Raw genomic sequence first — 15,577 nt, 5'->3', positions numbered from 1 at the left:
ATTCTGCGGCCGTTCATCAGGTAAAGTCGGGCTTTACGCTGAGCGACTGCTACCCCCCCACCGGGTGGAGGATCGGTGCGGGGGCATAGCAATGGACTTGGCCACAGGATCGGAAAATCCAGCCCTGTGTCTTAAAGTTGTTCAGTAAACTTTTTCATCTCATGAATCTCTTGAAATTTACTAGCCTGAGAATTCTGCCTTTGCCTTAATTGGTTAAAGTCTTGTCTGAACCAAAGTGAATTTACTAAATGGTAAGTTGGGGGTGGCTGAAATCAATTAAGTTCCAGATAACAAGATCTTTTAACATAAACCTTCATTTTAAAAACATGCATTTCTATAGCGCCTTTCACAACCACAGGACGTCCCAGCCAATGAAGTATTTTTGAAGTGTAGTCACTGTTGTAATGTAGGAAATTCAGCAGCCAATTTAAACACAGCAAGATCCCACACACAGCAATGTGATAATGAGCAGATGATCTGTTTTTAGTGATGCTGATTGAGGGATAAATATTGACCAGGACCCCTGCTCTTCTTCAAAATAGTGGCTGTGGGAACTTTTACACCCACCTGAGCGGGGCAGACAGGGCCTCAGTTTAACATCTTATTTGAAATAAGCTGTTCTTTTTTTTTTAATAAACAATTTTATTGAGGTAGTTTTTGGCTTTGTAAACAGTTACAGACATCAACAGAAAGAAAGCAAAAAAAGGCAAAAATGTGCAAACATCCACGTATATTCAATACTTCAATCATAACCTACTGCACAAGCCCGCTCCTCTCCCACCGGTATTACCCGCCATTTTATCCCTCCTACTCTTCCCCCCCACCCCGCTGACGCTCACTCTCCCGCAAAGAAGTCAATAAATGGTTGCCACCTCCGGGCGAACCCCTGTCCAGATCCCCTCAAGGCAAACTTAATTTTTTCCATATCCAGGAAACTCGACATGTCCGAAAGCCACAACTCAGTCTTCGGGGGCTTTGAGTCCCTCCACGCCAATAGTATTCATCGCCGGGCTATCAGGGAAGCAAAGGCCAAAACATCGGCCTCTTTCTCCCCCTGGACTCCCGGGTCTTCCGAAACCCCACAAATTGCCACCCCTGGACCCATCGCCACCCTTGTTTTTAGCACCCGGGACATGACGCCCGCAAATCCCTCCCAGTACCCCCTCAGCTCAGGGCATGCCCAAAACATGTGAACGTGGTTCACTGGTCCCCCCGCGCACCTAGCGCATTTGTCCTCTATCCCAAAGAATTTGCTCATCCGAGCCACCGTCATGTGGGCCCGGTGAACGACCTTAAATTGAATCAGCCCGAACCTAGCACATGTTGCGGTCGAATTCACTCTACTCAGGGCCACTGCCCACAGCCCGTCCTCCATTTCCCCACCTGGCTCCTCCCATTTAAGTTTCAGTTCCTCCGTCAGGGACCCTTCCTCCCTCATGAGCACCTTATAAATATCAGAGACTCTACCCTCCCCTTCTTCCCCCCAGAGACTATTCTGTCTTGGATCCCCATTGGCGGGAGGCGTGGGAAAGATGGGACCTGTCTACGAACAAAGTCCCGCAACTGTAGGTATCTAAAATCATTTCCCCATACCAGACCAAATTTCTCCTCCAAGCTCCTCAAACTTGCAAAGCTCCCTTCCAGGAACATATCACCCACCCTTCCCACTCCTGCCCGCCGCCATGCTCGAAACCCCCCATCCATACTCCCGGGGGCAAACCGATGGTTGTCGCAAATTGGTGCCCAAACCGATGCCCCCATCTCCCCTACATGCCTCCTCCACTGGCCCCATATCTGCAGGGTCGCCACCACTACCGGGCTGGTGGAGTATCTGGCCGGCAGCAGCGGTAGAGGAGCCGTGACCAGGGCTGCCAGGCTGGAGCCTCTGCACGAAGCCGCCTCCATCCGCTCTCAGATAGACCCCGTACCCACCATCCACTTCCTTATCATAGCGATGTTGGCCGCCCAGTAATAATTAATCAGACTCAGCAAAGCCAGCCCTCCCTCGCTGCGGTTCCACTCCAGCATCGCCTTCTTCACCCGCGGGGATTTTCCCGCCCAAAGCTCATGATCATCCTGTTAACTCTTTTGAAGAAGGACTGTGGGACAAAGATCGGGAGGCACTGAAAAACAAACAGAAATCTAGGGAGGATTGTCATCTTTACAGTCTGCACCCTCCCTGCCAGCGACAGCGGGAGTGCATCCCATCTCCGAAACTCTCCCTTCATTTGCTCCACCACCCTGGCCAAATTTAACTTGTGCAGCCTGCCCCAGTGGCCGGGATGGGTGCCACCTGGATTCCCAAATACCGGAAATTTTCCTCAACCAGCCTAAACGGTAGCCCTCTCAATCTGTTCTCCTGGCCCCTTGCCTGTACCACAAACATTTCACTCTTGGCCGTATTTAATTTGTATCCTGAAAACTGGCCGAACTTCCTCAACATTCCCAATATACTTCCCATCCCGGCCACTGGGTCCGAAATGTACAGGAGAAGATCGTCCGCGTAAAGAGAGAACCTATGTTCTACCCCGCCCCTCACCATCTCCTTCCATCCCTCTGCGGCTCTCAGCACAATCGCCAGCGGCTCTATGGCCAGCGCAAACAGCAGCGGGGAGAGCGGGCAGCCCTGTCTAGTCCCTCGGTACAGCCTAAAGTACTCCAACACTTCTCTGTTGGTCCTGACGCTGGCCCTCAGGGCCTGATATAATAATTTGATCCAATCCACCAATCCCTCCCCGAACCCAAACCATCCGAGCACCTCCCATAGATAGTCCCACTCCACCCGGTCAAAGGCCTTCTTGGCGTCCATAGCCACCACTACCTCCACCTCACTGCCCGCCGGGGGCATCATTATCACATTAAGTAATCTTCTCAGGTTGGCCGCCAGCTGCCTACCTTTCACGAACCTAGTTTGGTCCTCCCCAATCCCCTCCGCTACGCAGTCCTCCATTCTAACCGCCAGTACCTTTGCCAGGAGCTTGGCGTCAACATTAATCAGCGAGATTGACCTGTAGGACCCTGCACGCCTCCGGGTCTTTACCCCGCTTCAATATCAGTGATATAGTGGCTTGTGACATTGTCGGCGGCAGGGTCCCTCTGTCTCTTGCCTCATTGAAAACCTTCGCCAAGACCGGACCCACCAGCTCAGAAAACTTCCTATAGAACTCTACTGGGTATCCATCCGGCCCCGGGCCTTTCCCCGACTGCATGGCCTTTAGGCCCCCCAATACCTCCTCCACTCTAATCGGGGCCCCCAGCTCATCCACCCGCCCCCCACCTGCTGTTGGGAATGTTAACCCGTCCAGAAACCTTTTAATCTCCTCCGGTTCTTCCGGCGGCTCCGAAATATACAGCTTGCGATAGAAATCCCGGAATACCCTATTCAACCCTGCCGGGTCCTCCACTTTGCGCCCCATCCCATCCATCACTCTACTTATTTCACTGGCCTTCTCCCTCTTCCTGAGTTGCTGCGCTAACAGTCTGCTATGAAATAAGCTGTTCAGACAGTGCAGCACTCCCTCAGTGCTGGGACCAGGAATGTTGGATGTGATTTCTGCCCTCAGGTCCCTGTACTGGGATTTTAATTCACAACCTTCTGACTCAGAGGTGAGAGAGCTGCCCACTGAGCCACGGCTGACACTATGGACAATACAAAGTTAGAAAGGGGGATGTCCGGTGGCGGCCATGGTGTGAGTGGTTGCACATTTGGTGGTTCCTGCCCGTGGTGGAATTTTCTGACTTTTTCCCTTGCTAGCAGGTGGATTTGTTGATTTATAAAGTTGCAGGAGGAGTGGAAGGACAGAGGGTACCACCGGTGGATATATTTGTGGACCAGAAGTTGTCTAAAAAGAATGGAATAGTTGGAGATAGTTGGGGTGGTGCCTGCGACACAGGAGAAGATGGCGGAGGGTCAGGGACTGATCCTGCCCTCTCAATGGTCGATGGAGCAGCTGGTGGGCTTTCTGAACGAGAAGTTCACCCTAGCAGAGGAAGGAGAATCTGGAGGACCTGGCTAGGATGGTGGACCTGATTAAAAGCGGGGATCGACCGCCTGGAGGCAAATCTGGAGGCCCAGAACCAGGTGATCCGGAAGGTGGAGGAGACGATGGTGGAGCATGGGGAGTAGCTCACCTTGATGGAAGCGGAGGTGGGGTTGATGCGGGATAATCAGGGGCGGCTGCAGGAGAAAGTGGAGGACCTGGTGAATCGGTCTGGCAGGCAAAACCCGAGGATCATGGGACTGCCGGAGGGCAGCGAGGGAGCAGACGCTGGCATGTGTGTGTGGCTCGCTTGTTCGAGAAGTTGCTGGGTGAGGGGACATTTGAACGACCCTTGGAAGTGGATCGGGTGCACAGGGCACTGATGAGGAAGCCGCAGGGGAACGAGACGCCAAGGGCGATGGTGGTGCGCTTGCACCGGTTCCTGGATAAGGAGCGGATCCTGAGGTGGATCAGGCAGGCGAGGCGCTGTACCTGGGAGGGCAGTGAGCTTTGCATGTATCAGGACCTGGGTGCAGAGCTGGCCAAGAGGAGAGCAGGCTTCAGCATTGTGAAGGCGGCCCTCTTTAAGAAGGGGGTGAAATTTGGCATGCTGTACCCGGCGGCCTGTGGGTGACCTATAAGGGTCAGGAGCTGTACTTTGGGATGCCGGAGGAGGCGATGGAATTTGTCAGTGACAATGAACTGGCAGGAGAAGGAGGACACTGAATGTTTGAGGAGATGTTTGCTTTCTGTTTGTTTTTGTATTGTGTTTGGGACCATTGCTCGGAGTTTGTTCTTGGTGGGGGGAGGGGGGGGGTGGGTTGCTCTTTTCTTTGTGTTGGGTGGGTGTTGTTAAGTTTGCACTGGGAGGATGTCTGAGCGGAGGGGAGGAGAATCAGTGGGGTGTAGGATGCTCGGTGCCATGGGCGGGGGCTACCGGGCTAGCTGGGCGGGCTAGCTCAAGGAAGTGCAGTGGGGGGTGAGCAGGTGGTTGGTGTTGGTGTTTGATGTGGATTGGGGTTGTTATTTTGTGGTGAGAGAGACCTGGGTGTGCTCGTGCATGAGTCGCAAAAAGTTGGTTTACAGGTGCAACAGGCGATTAAGAAGGCACATGGAATTTTGTCCTTCATTGCTCGAGGGATGGAGTTTAACTCTTGGGAGGTTATGCTACAATTGTATAAGGTGTTAGTGAGGCCACATCTGGAGTATTGTGTTCAGTTTTGGTCTCCTTACCTGAGAAAGGATGTATTGGCGCTGGAGGGTGTGCAGAGGAGATTCACAAGGTTAATCCCAGAGCTGAAGGGGTTGTATTGCGAAGAGAGGTTGAGTAGACTGGGACTGTACTCATTGGAATTTAGAATGATGAGAGGGGATCTTATAGAAACATATAAAATTATGAAGGGACTAGATGGGATAGATGCAGACAGGTTGTTTCCACTGGTGGGTGAAAGCAGAACTAGGGGACATAGCCTCAAAATAAGGGGAAGCAGATTTAGGACTGAGTTTAGGAGGAATTTCTGCACCCAAAGGGTTGTGAATCCATGGAATTCCCTGCCCAGTGAAGCAGTTGAGGCCTCTTCATATAAATGTTTTCAAGGTAAAGATATAGTTTTATGAAGAATAGAGGGTTATGGTGTTCGGGCGGGAAAGTGGATCTGAGTCCATAAAAGATCAGCCATGATCTCATTGAGTGGAGGAGCAGGCTCGAAGGGCCAGATGGCCTACTCCTGTTCCTAGTTCTTATTAGGGGGTTTGTGGAGCTAAATGACACAGGGGAGGTCTCAGCAGCCACATTGTAGGAAGCATTGAAGGCAGTAGTGAAGGGGGAGTTTATCTCGGGCACACAGGGGGAAGGGAGAGTGGCTGGAGATGGAAAGGCTGGTGGAGATCCTGCAGGTGGACAGGAGGTGCTCGGAGTCCCCGTAGGCGGGGCTGCTGAAGGAGCAGCAGAAGCTCCAGATGGAGTTTGGGTTGTTATCCACGGGGAAGGTGGTTGGGCAGCTGAGAAGGGCGAGAGAGACGGTTTATGAATCTGGTGAGAAGGCGAGCAGCATGTTGAGGAAGCAGGAGGCAGTGAGGGAGATCGGGAAAGTGAAGGACAGTGGGGGGGGAGGAGCAGTGGGGGGGGGGCAGTGGGAGGGGGCACACACAGTGGGGGTGAATGGGGTGTTTTGGGATTTCTACAGTAGGCTGTATGAGTTGGAACTCCCAGCTGGGGTGGAGGGAATGAGGCGGTTTTTGGAGGGGTTGGAGTTCCCGAGGGTGGAAGAGGAACTGGGGCCCCCATTAGGCTGGTAGAAGTTCGATTCCCGGCTGGGTCACTGTCTGTGTGGAGTCTGCACGTCCTCCCCCTGTGTGCGTGGGTTTCCTCCGGGTGCTCCGGTTTCCTCCCACAGTCCAAAGATGTGCGGGTTAGGTGGATTGGCCATGCTAAATTGCCCGTATTGTTCTAATAAAAGTAAGGTTAAGGGGGGGGTTGTTGGGTTACGGGTATAGGGTGGATACGTGGGTTTGAGTAGGGTGATCATGGCTCGGCACAACATTGAGGGCCGAAGGGCCTGTTCTGTGCTGTACTGTATTATGTTCTAAGTGGTGGAGGGGCTGGAGGTGATGCAGTCGGACAAGTTCCCGGATCGATATCCAGTGGAGTTTTACAAAATGTTCTCGGGGGTTCTTGGGCCCTTGTTGATGAGGACATTTAACGAGGCGAGGGAGTGACGCTGTCGCAGGTCTCGAGCGCTTTGATTTTGAAGCGGGATAATGATCCGGAGCAGTGTGGGTCGTATAGGCCGATCTCACTGTTAAACGTGGATACCGAGTTATTGGCCAGAATCTTGGCCTCGTGAATTCAGGACTGTGTGGTCAGGGATGATATGGGAGGGCCAGGTGGGGTTCGTGAAGGGGAAGTATCTGGTGGCTAATATCAGGAGGTTGCTAAACGTGACGTTGATGCCGCCCGAGGGACGAGAGGTGGAGGTGGTGGACGTGGAGAAGGTCTTTGATCGGGTGGAGTGGGACTATTTGTGGGAGATCCTGGGGCAGTTTGGGTTTGGGCAGGAGTTTGTGGATTGGGTCCGGCTGCTGTTTCAGGCACCAGTGCAGAGTGTGCGGACGAACCACATGAGCTTGGGGTTATTTTAGGCTGCACCGGGGGACGAGGCGGGGCGCCCACTCTCCCCACTGCTTTTCGCCCTGGCTATAGAGCCATTGGCGATGGCATTGAGAATGTCGAGAGTCTGGCAGGGGCTAGCACGGGGAGGGATGGGGCACAGGGTCTTGCTATACGCGGATGATCTGTTACTGTAAATGTCGGACTCTTTGGGTGGTATTGTGGGTAAACGTGAGGTCTTTCCCATCCAGGCGTGGGGGCAGGAGAAGAGATTCGGGGAGAAGCCGTTCAGGGTGGTGGGGGGGAGCTTTCGGTATTTGGGCATTCAGGTGGCGCGGGGGCGGGAGCAGCTGCAAAAGCTGAATCTGGCTCGGTTGGTGGAGCAGATGAGGGGGGACTTTAGAAGGTGGGATGCGCTCCCGTTGTCATTGTCGAGGAGGGTTCAGATGGTGAAGATGACGGTCCTGAGATTCTCGTTTATATTTCAGAGCCTCCCAATCTTTATTCCCAAGGCGTTTATCAGGAAAGTGAATGCAGTGATCTCAGGGTTTGTGTGGGTGGGAAAAACCCCGCGGGTGAAGGAGGTGTTGCTGGAGCAGAGTCGGGAGGGGGTTGCTGGCTCTCCTGAACGTTATAAATTACTATTGGGCGTTGACTATAACAATGGTCAGAAAATGGGTAGTGAGGGAGAGGGTCGTGTGGGAGCGGATGGAGGCAGCCTCATGTAAGGACAGTTTAGGGGCACTGTTAATGGCGCCTTTGCCGTTCTCACCGACCAGGTACTCCACAAGGCCCGAGGGTGTGGGGACAGTGGCAGCAGCACATGGGGCTGGAGGGGGCGTCGGTGTGGGCACCGATATGCGGTAACCACTGGTTTGCTCCGGGGGCTGGTTGGAGGTTTCGGGAGTGGCAGCGGGCGGGGATCGAGCGGTTTTGGGGATTTTTTTATAGACGGCGGCTTTCCGTGTTTGGGAGAGTTGGAGGAGGAGTTTGAACTGCCCGCTGGGAATTGGTTTGGCTACTTGTAGGTGAGGGTCTTTGTGCGGAGGCAGGTTTCGGCCTTTCCGCACCTATCGGCCCAGGGGCTACAGGGTAAGGTTGTGTCGAAAGCAGGAGTGGGGGAGGGGAAGGTATTGGAATAAAGAACAGATCAACGCTAGATGTGATATATGTAAGAAATATAGAAGAACGCCATCCCAGCCCATAGAGAGTATGCCCTTAGTGACAGATTCTAATGAAGTTGTAGCCGTGGAGCTTAAGGTGAGGGATAAAGAAAAGAACATTTTCAGTCACACTTTGTCAACTTGGCAACTAGGTCTGGTCAGTCGATAATTCTACACAGTAAAGAAAAGAAAATAATTATGGAGTTACACATTCTCCCATGTCTGCGATCGTCTCACCCCCTCAACCCAAGGATGCAAGGATGTGCGGGGTAGGTGGGTTGGCCACGCTAAATAGCCCCTTAATTTAAAAAAAAACTGATAATGGGTGGAATTTGTGAATGATGAATTTTTAATCATAATCTTTGTTGTCATAAGTAGGCTTACATTAACACTGCAATGAAGTTACTGTGAAACTCCCCCAGTCGCCACATTCCGGTGCCTGTTCGGGTAAACAGAGGGAGAATTCAGAATTTCCAATTCACCTAACAACACGTATTCCGGGACTTGTGGGAGGAAACCAGAGCATCCAGAGGGAACACACGCAGACGCAGGGAGAACGTGCAGACTCCACACAGACAGTGACTCAAGCCGCGAATCGAACCTGGGACCCTGGTGCTGTGAAGCAATAGTGCTATCCACTGTGCTACCGTGCAGTCCATTCAGGATATGTGTGAGAACGTGAACATAATAGTTATAAATACAGCTGCAGAAAGCCCATTTAGTAACAGGGCATGCAAGGGAAATCATGCTGTGATAGATAAAATGCTTCATAAAATGTAGGCAGAAAGGACACATTGTAAATTAACTTTGGCTTTAGCATGGGCCATACATGCAAAGAATTCATTGTAGGTGATTGTGGCTACAGCCTTATCAGTTGGTTTTTGGCAGATATCACAATTCAGATATCATAGAATTTACAGTGCAGAAGGAGGCCATTCGGCCCATCGAGTCTGCACCGGCTCTTGGAAAGAGCACCCCACCCAAGGTAAACACCTCCACCCTATCCCCATAACCCAGTAGCCCCACCCAACACTAAGGGCAATCTTGGACACTATGGGCAATTTATCATGGCCAATCCACCTACCCTGCACATCTTTGGACTGTGGGAGGAAACCGGAGCACCCGGAGGAAACCCACGCACACACGAGGAGGATGTGCAGACTCCGCACAGACAGTGACCCAAGCCGGAATCGAACCTGGGACCCTGGAGCTGTGAAGCATTTGTGTTATCCACAATGCTACCGTGCTGCCCCAGATTTGAATGATCATCCTCCAGCTTGGGTGGGGACTGCGATTAGTGCAACATTTTCTGTGCATTTGAAGGCACTGCACGCAGGCAGAAGATCATTCCTTAAAGCAGAAACTCAGAAATAATTCAGAGAGCTTTGAGGCACAATGTACGGCCATCAGAAACTATTTTCAAACAGGGAGACATGTCTACTATAAAAGAGATGGATTTAATGAGTGGGAAGGTCCAGGAAAGGTTATAGTGAGAGATGGTAAAACAATAATGTTGCAGCATGGAAACCAGACTGTTCAGGAACACTTGTCCAGAATAGTGGGCACAGATTACAAGTTGCAGATTTAAAAGGGGTTATTGAACATGCTGAAGAACCAGTTACTTCTCACACACATATTTTACAGAATTATGAGGACCAGAATGTGGAAATTGACAGGGTACCTGGAGAGGGACATTGTAATTTTGATGAACCAGATTAGGCTATTTGTCCGAAAGGATAATTACCAAAAGTTGACACTAAAGTAACAAACTTGCCAGAAGGGGCCATCGGTGGAAAGACACAACTATCCTTGGTAGAGCAGGGAAGGTCACCGGAAAATATAAAAACTGGTTGAATTACAAGGTGATGGGGAGGAGGTTAGGCCCATGGATTAGGAACCTGAAGTATAAAAATGGAGAGTACAGGAATGCCGTGCTTCGCATGTCACTCTACATCAGCAGCCTTAGTTGGGAGAATATTAACCCCAGAGCAATTACTCATGCTGGGGCCTCACAAAAGGATATGGAGGCTTCAGAAATAGAAAAAGAGGAACTCAGAAGTTTGATTTGCAAACTTAATTGGTTAGTTAGACAAACAAGACCGGACATCAGCTTTGGTGTTTTAGAGCTAAGCACTAAAATGAACGATCCTAAAATTGAAGAAATTATTGCAGCGAACAAAACTTTGGCAAAATTAAAATTGGAGAATTGTGTTTTGAAATTCCATCTTTAAGTAAGATTAGACAATGGAAACTGATTGTTTACAGGGACACATCTTATGCTAATCTCTGTGGTGGCTTTTCGAGTGCAGGAGGATTTATAATTTTCTTCCTGGCAGACAAAGGTAAATGTTGCCCTTTGACACGGGAAACTAAAATGATAGGAAGAGTGGTAAAAAGTACATTGGCAGCAGAGACATTTGCCTTTGTGGAGGCAGTAGATATGGCATTTTTTATATCCAAGGTCCTGGCAAACATTTTCAATAAAACAATACATATAGAGTGTCACATAGACAATACGTCCCTTTGGGAGAATGTCCTTTCTGCAAAAAGCTTCAATGAAAAGAGACTGCAGATTGACATGGCAATCCTTAAACAGATGCTAGAGAACAGGGAGATTGACAAGATCAAGTGGTGTTGATAGCAGTTCCATTTATCTGACTGTCTGACGTGAAAAGGGGCAAGTTTGAAGATGTCATTAGAAATTGTTAAAGAGGGGAGTCTTGTCCTATAAGGAAGAGAATGTGAGGGTGGATATTTAAAAATGTTTTATGAATGAGGAAGAGGGTGCATTTATTGTCGAAAAGAAAATATATACATTGGTGTTGTGGTAATTTACATCAAACTTAGAAATTATTATTTGTTCTTTAAGAGGGGGAATCTGTTAGGTAAGAGTTAATGTTCCCCAGTGCTTAAATTTAGTTGCTTAATTGACCACATTGTTTGAGAGACTGCAAATATGTGTAAAGGAGATGCAGGTGGAGGAGAAGTGATTGGAGAACACAATAAAATTGGAGTTGAAGAAGACTTGCTTTCTAGTTCTTATCGGAGCTTAACACCGATGTCTCAGCAGGTGGGATGACTGAGCAAATCCCTTCCCACACTTAAAACAGGTGAACAATCTCTGCCTGGTGTGAATTCGCTGGTGTATCCGCAGGTTGGACGAATCCCTGAATCCCATCCCACAGTCAGAGCAGGAGAACGGCCTCTCCCCAGTGTGAACTCGCTGGTGTCTCAAGAGGCTGGATAAATGACTGAATCTCTTGTCACATACTGAGCAGGTGAACGGCCTCTCCCCACTGTGAATTCGCTGGTGTCTCACCAGCGTGGAAGAATCTCTAAATCCCGTCCCACATTCAGAGCAAGTGAATGGCCTCTCCCCAGTGTGAATTCGTTGATGCATTTGCAGTTTGGTCAGCTGAATAAATCCCTTCCCACACTCAGTGCAGGTGAATGGCCTCTCTCCGGTGTGAACTCGCTGGTGTTCCAGCAGGTTGGATGACCATCTAAAACTCTTTGTGCAATGAGAGCAGCTGAATTGTCTCTCCCCAGTGTGAACTCGCTGGTGTGTCAGCAGGTTGGATAACTGAGCAAATTTCTTCCCACACTCAGAGCAGGTGAACGGACGCTCCCCAGTATGAACTCGCTGATGCTTCTGCAGGGTGGATGAATGTTTGAATCCCTTCCCACACTCAGTGCAGTTGAATGGCCTCTCCTCAGTGTGAATGCGCTGGTGTCTCAGCAGGTGGGATGACCGACTGAATCTCGCCTCACACTCAGAGCAGTTGAATGGTCTGTCACTCGTGTGAACTCGCTGGTGTGTCAGAAGGTGGGATGAATTTGTGAATCCCTTCCCACACACAGCACAGGTGAATGGCCTCTCCCCAGTGTGACTGCGTTGATGAATTTCCAGCTTCGATGGTGATAGAAATCTCTTCCCACATTCCCCACATTTCCATGGTTTCCCCATGGTGCAGGTGTTCTTGTGGCTCTCCATGTTCAACAATTAACTGAGGTGCCCACACACAGAACATGTGGACGCTCTTTCCCTGCTCCAAAGGGTAATGGTTTTTTCAAGTTGTGTAACTGCTTAAAGCTGGAATACTCTCACTCGGGTGTGTGTGTCTCGGAACATTTCCAGTCACACTGATGGAATACTCTCACTCGGGTGTGTGTGTCTCGGAACATTTCCAGTCACACTGATGGAACACTCTCACTCGGGTGTGTGTGTCTCGGTACTTTTCCAGTCACACTGATGGAATACTCTCACTCGGGTGTGTGAGTCTCGGTACTTTTCCAGTCACACTGATGTTTAAAAACTTCTGAATCAGACAAACATTCCGGATGAGTTGCGTGACTCTTTCAGATCTTGATAAAAAGTTTGGTCTCAATTTCCTGCTGAAAATTCCCTCCTTCTGATATCCTGCAAAAGGAATTTACAAAATTCATCACTGTGAGTAGAGGATAGAAATTCAGAACAGACAATTCTAGTTTTTGTGGAACATTCTTTCCTCTCTCATTTCCCAAAAGTAAATCTCCATCCAACACACTCTCCCTCCATTCTCATTTTGTTGCATCTAATACACATCCTCCAAATCCTCCTAAAGAGTCATTCATAGCCTGGAGACAGACACACAAAAATCTTAATATAGGCTGTTCAGATATCTTTCTATATGCATCATGAGCTGTACAACAGAATGATGATTATACAGGACTGTATATCCTAATTAGAGATATAGTGGGGATGTGAGGAAGAACTTTATTTAGACATCGAATGGGTAAAATCTAAAAATCACTTTGTACGCCAGTGTGGAGGTGGAAAAGAATAATTTCAAACTGAAATTGGATGTGCACTTGAAGGAATTAATCTTGCAGGAGAACGGGCCTGTTGTGGGGAATGAGACTGACTGGATTGTTGTACACAGATTCAGCATGGGCTCTTATTACTGGATGGGCCCTGCCTGTGCCACAATGAATCGACGCCTGGAAAAATATAATGTAGCAACAGTAGAATATTACAAGACTAAAAATAATAATAAATATCCTTAATTAAAGAACCGTCAATAATACATCGAATCTGTACCATATAACAACACTAGACATATATCTGTCTGATATTAATTTACTGTCCCCTTAAATGTCAGCCATCTCCTGGAGAAACCAGCCCTTTAATTGTGAACATTGGGAAAGAGACCATCCTTTTAGCCAGACAAATAAATGTGTCAAGCTGAGGGAGCAAAGGATGTCAATGTCTTTAAGAGAGAAAGAGAGAGAGAGCTGGGCTAAGCTTTGCAGAATCTGCACCCTCCCTGAATTCACTTCCTTTAACTTCAGTTGCTGCAACTCACCAATTGAAGGGCAGAATGGGAAAAGAAATGGAAAGGGGGAGAAAAGAAAGTGTTTTACTCACAGATGTCGGAGAAAGGAGGAGGTTTCACTCTGTGTGAAGCTCAATCTCGCTCTGATTGGCTGGAGGATAAAAGTACTTCCGGTACTGCGACTCTTGCCATTGGTCAACAACTCAGTAGGCAGGTCAAGGGTGAGTTCGCCTCCGCAACTTCTCCTTTCTTTGGACATGCGTAGTCCTCGGCCGATGGGAATGGGAAATCATCCAACAGCTTCTCGCCGTCAGCTGGTTGCCTGGAAACCTTGTCTCGAGGAGGTGTCGGGGGAGCGGAACATTGGGGGGGGGGGGGGGGGGCGGAGGCACAGTATCCGCGCTAGGCCTGCTCATTGGAACCCAGAGACGTCATCAAGGAGCAGCGTGATTCCAATTGGCTGATTCAGGCAGGGCTAGATCGTGACGTCACAATGTGGAGGTTGGACAATGTGTTTCAGACTAAATCTTCCTCCTCTGGGCAACATCTGGGAGTAAATCAATGTCTCCCCCTTTCCATTTCTTTGCTCACTCTGGTCAGACATTGGTAACTTTAGTTGGGTAGGTCTCTGGAAAGGTTGGTTCTCTCTTAATGACATTGTGATACTTGAGTGAGTGTTCCTGTACACTGACTGTGGAAAGAGCTTTAAACAGTTACACAGCCTGAAAAACATCACACCATTCACAGTGGGGAGAGACAGCACGCGTTCTGTGTTTCTCTGGCCTTCCTTGAGCTCATCTTGGAATTTGAGTGACACAAGAACACTTGCACCATGGAGAAGCCTTGGAAATGTGGAGACTGTGGGAATGCATTCATATCCCCATCTCATCTCGAAATTCATCGACGCAGTCACACTGGGGAGAGGCCGTTCACTTGCTTTGTGTGTGGGAAGGGATTCATTCATTCATCCCACCTAGTGAGACACCAGCGAGTTCACACCGGAGAGAGGCCATTCTCCTGCACTGAGTGTGGGAAGGAATTTATAGCTTTATCTGACCTGCTGACACATCAGCGGGTTCACACTGGAGATAAACCATACCCCTGCTCTCTGTGTGGAAAGGGCTTCAGTCAGTTATCTCACTTACAGATACACCAGAGAGTTCACACTGGAGAGAGGCCGTACACCTGCTCTCTATGTGAGAAGGGATTCAGTCAGTTATCTCACTTGCAGACACACCAGCGAGTTCACACTGAGGAGAAGCCGTTCATCTGCTCGGAATGTAGGAAGGAATTCAATGATCCATCCAACCTGCGGACCCACCAGCGAGTTCACACTCGGGAGAGGCCATTCACCTGCTCTGAGTGTGGGAAGCAATTCACTCAGTCATCTCACCTGCTGAGGCACCAACGAATTCACAAGTGATGATGGGGGTTGGATTCTGCTATTAATCACAACCAGGACTGAACGATGTTCATTTTGAAAGTTGGTGAAGTCGGAGGGTTTCTTTCTGTTGAACTGGTCCTTCTGACAATTTTCCTCCAGTGGGCTGATGCTCTTTGAGCCTGGGAGAGCACATTTCCACTGACATGAAAGACATTTATTTTATCCTGGAGAGTAAATAATAATTTCCTACCACTACAGGTAGATCTGCCCGGAGATGGCAGCCGTTTATCGACTTCTTTGGGAAAAATTAAGCTGTCAGCAGGGGGGGGGGGGGGGGGGGGGGGGAACTGGGATTGGGGTGTCGTTGATGAAATGAAATGAAATTTGCTTATTGTCACGAGTAGGCTTCAATGAAGTTACTGTGAAAAGCCCCTAGTTGCCACATTCCGGCGCCTGTCCGGGGATTGTAAGCCATGTTGACTGGGCTTTGTTGTTGGTTGGGTGTGTGTTGTTCATTTTGTTACTTTATTATCTTGTTAAAATGGTTATAATTCTAATATAAATGCCTTAATACAAATATATATTTTGTTAAACACTACAGGTGGGGGGAGGGGCGATTTCTTTCC

At 49.3% G+C, this 15,577-nt stretch overlaps 2 protein-coding genes across 2 annotated transcripts in view; one reads left to right on the top strand and one right to left on the bottom strand.

Moving 5' to 3' along the window:
* The window catches only part of LOC119952149 (oocyte zinc finger protein XlCOF6-like), a 67,987-nt gene that overhangs the window by 40,125 nt on the left and 12,285 nt on the right, over positions 1–15,577 (bottom strand). The window contains exons 4-5 of the mRNA XM_038775739.1: positions 11,436–11,904; positions 564–567 (exon numbers count right to left, since the gene is read on the bottom strand). Of these exons, the coding sequence (XP_038631667.1) occupies positions 564–567; positions 11,436–11,904 (473 nt within the window). The remainder of the gene's footprint in view (positions 1–563; positions 568–11,435; positions 11,905–15,577) is intronic.
* Positions 13,957–15,268, top strand: LOC119952228 (oocyte zinc finger protein XlCOF15-like). The gene has a single exon (XM_038775879.1). It carries the CDS (start codon positions 14,400–14,402, stop codon positions 14,988–14,990), a length of 591 nt encoding a protein of 196 aa, XP_038631807.1. The 5' UTR covers positions 13,957–14,399; the 3' UTR covers positions 14,991–15,268.

This window comes from Scyliorhinus canicula, chromosome 17, assembly GCF_902713615.1.
Source record: "Scyliorhinus canicula chromosome 17, sScyCan1.1, whole genome shotgun sequence".
Lineage (NCBI taxonomy): Eukaryota > Metazoa > Chordata > Chondrichthyes > Carcharhiniformes > Scyliorhinidae > Scyliorhinus > Scyliorhinus canicula.
Note: the sequence above shows the minus strand (reverse complement) of the source record. Positions and strands in the feature narration are given on the sequence as shown.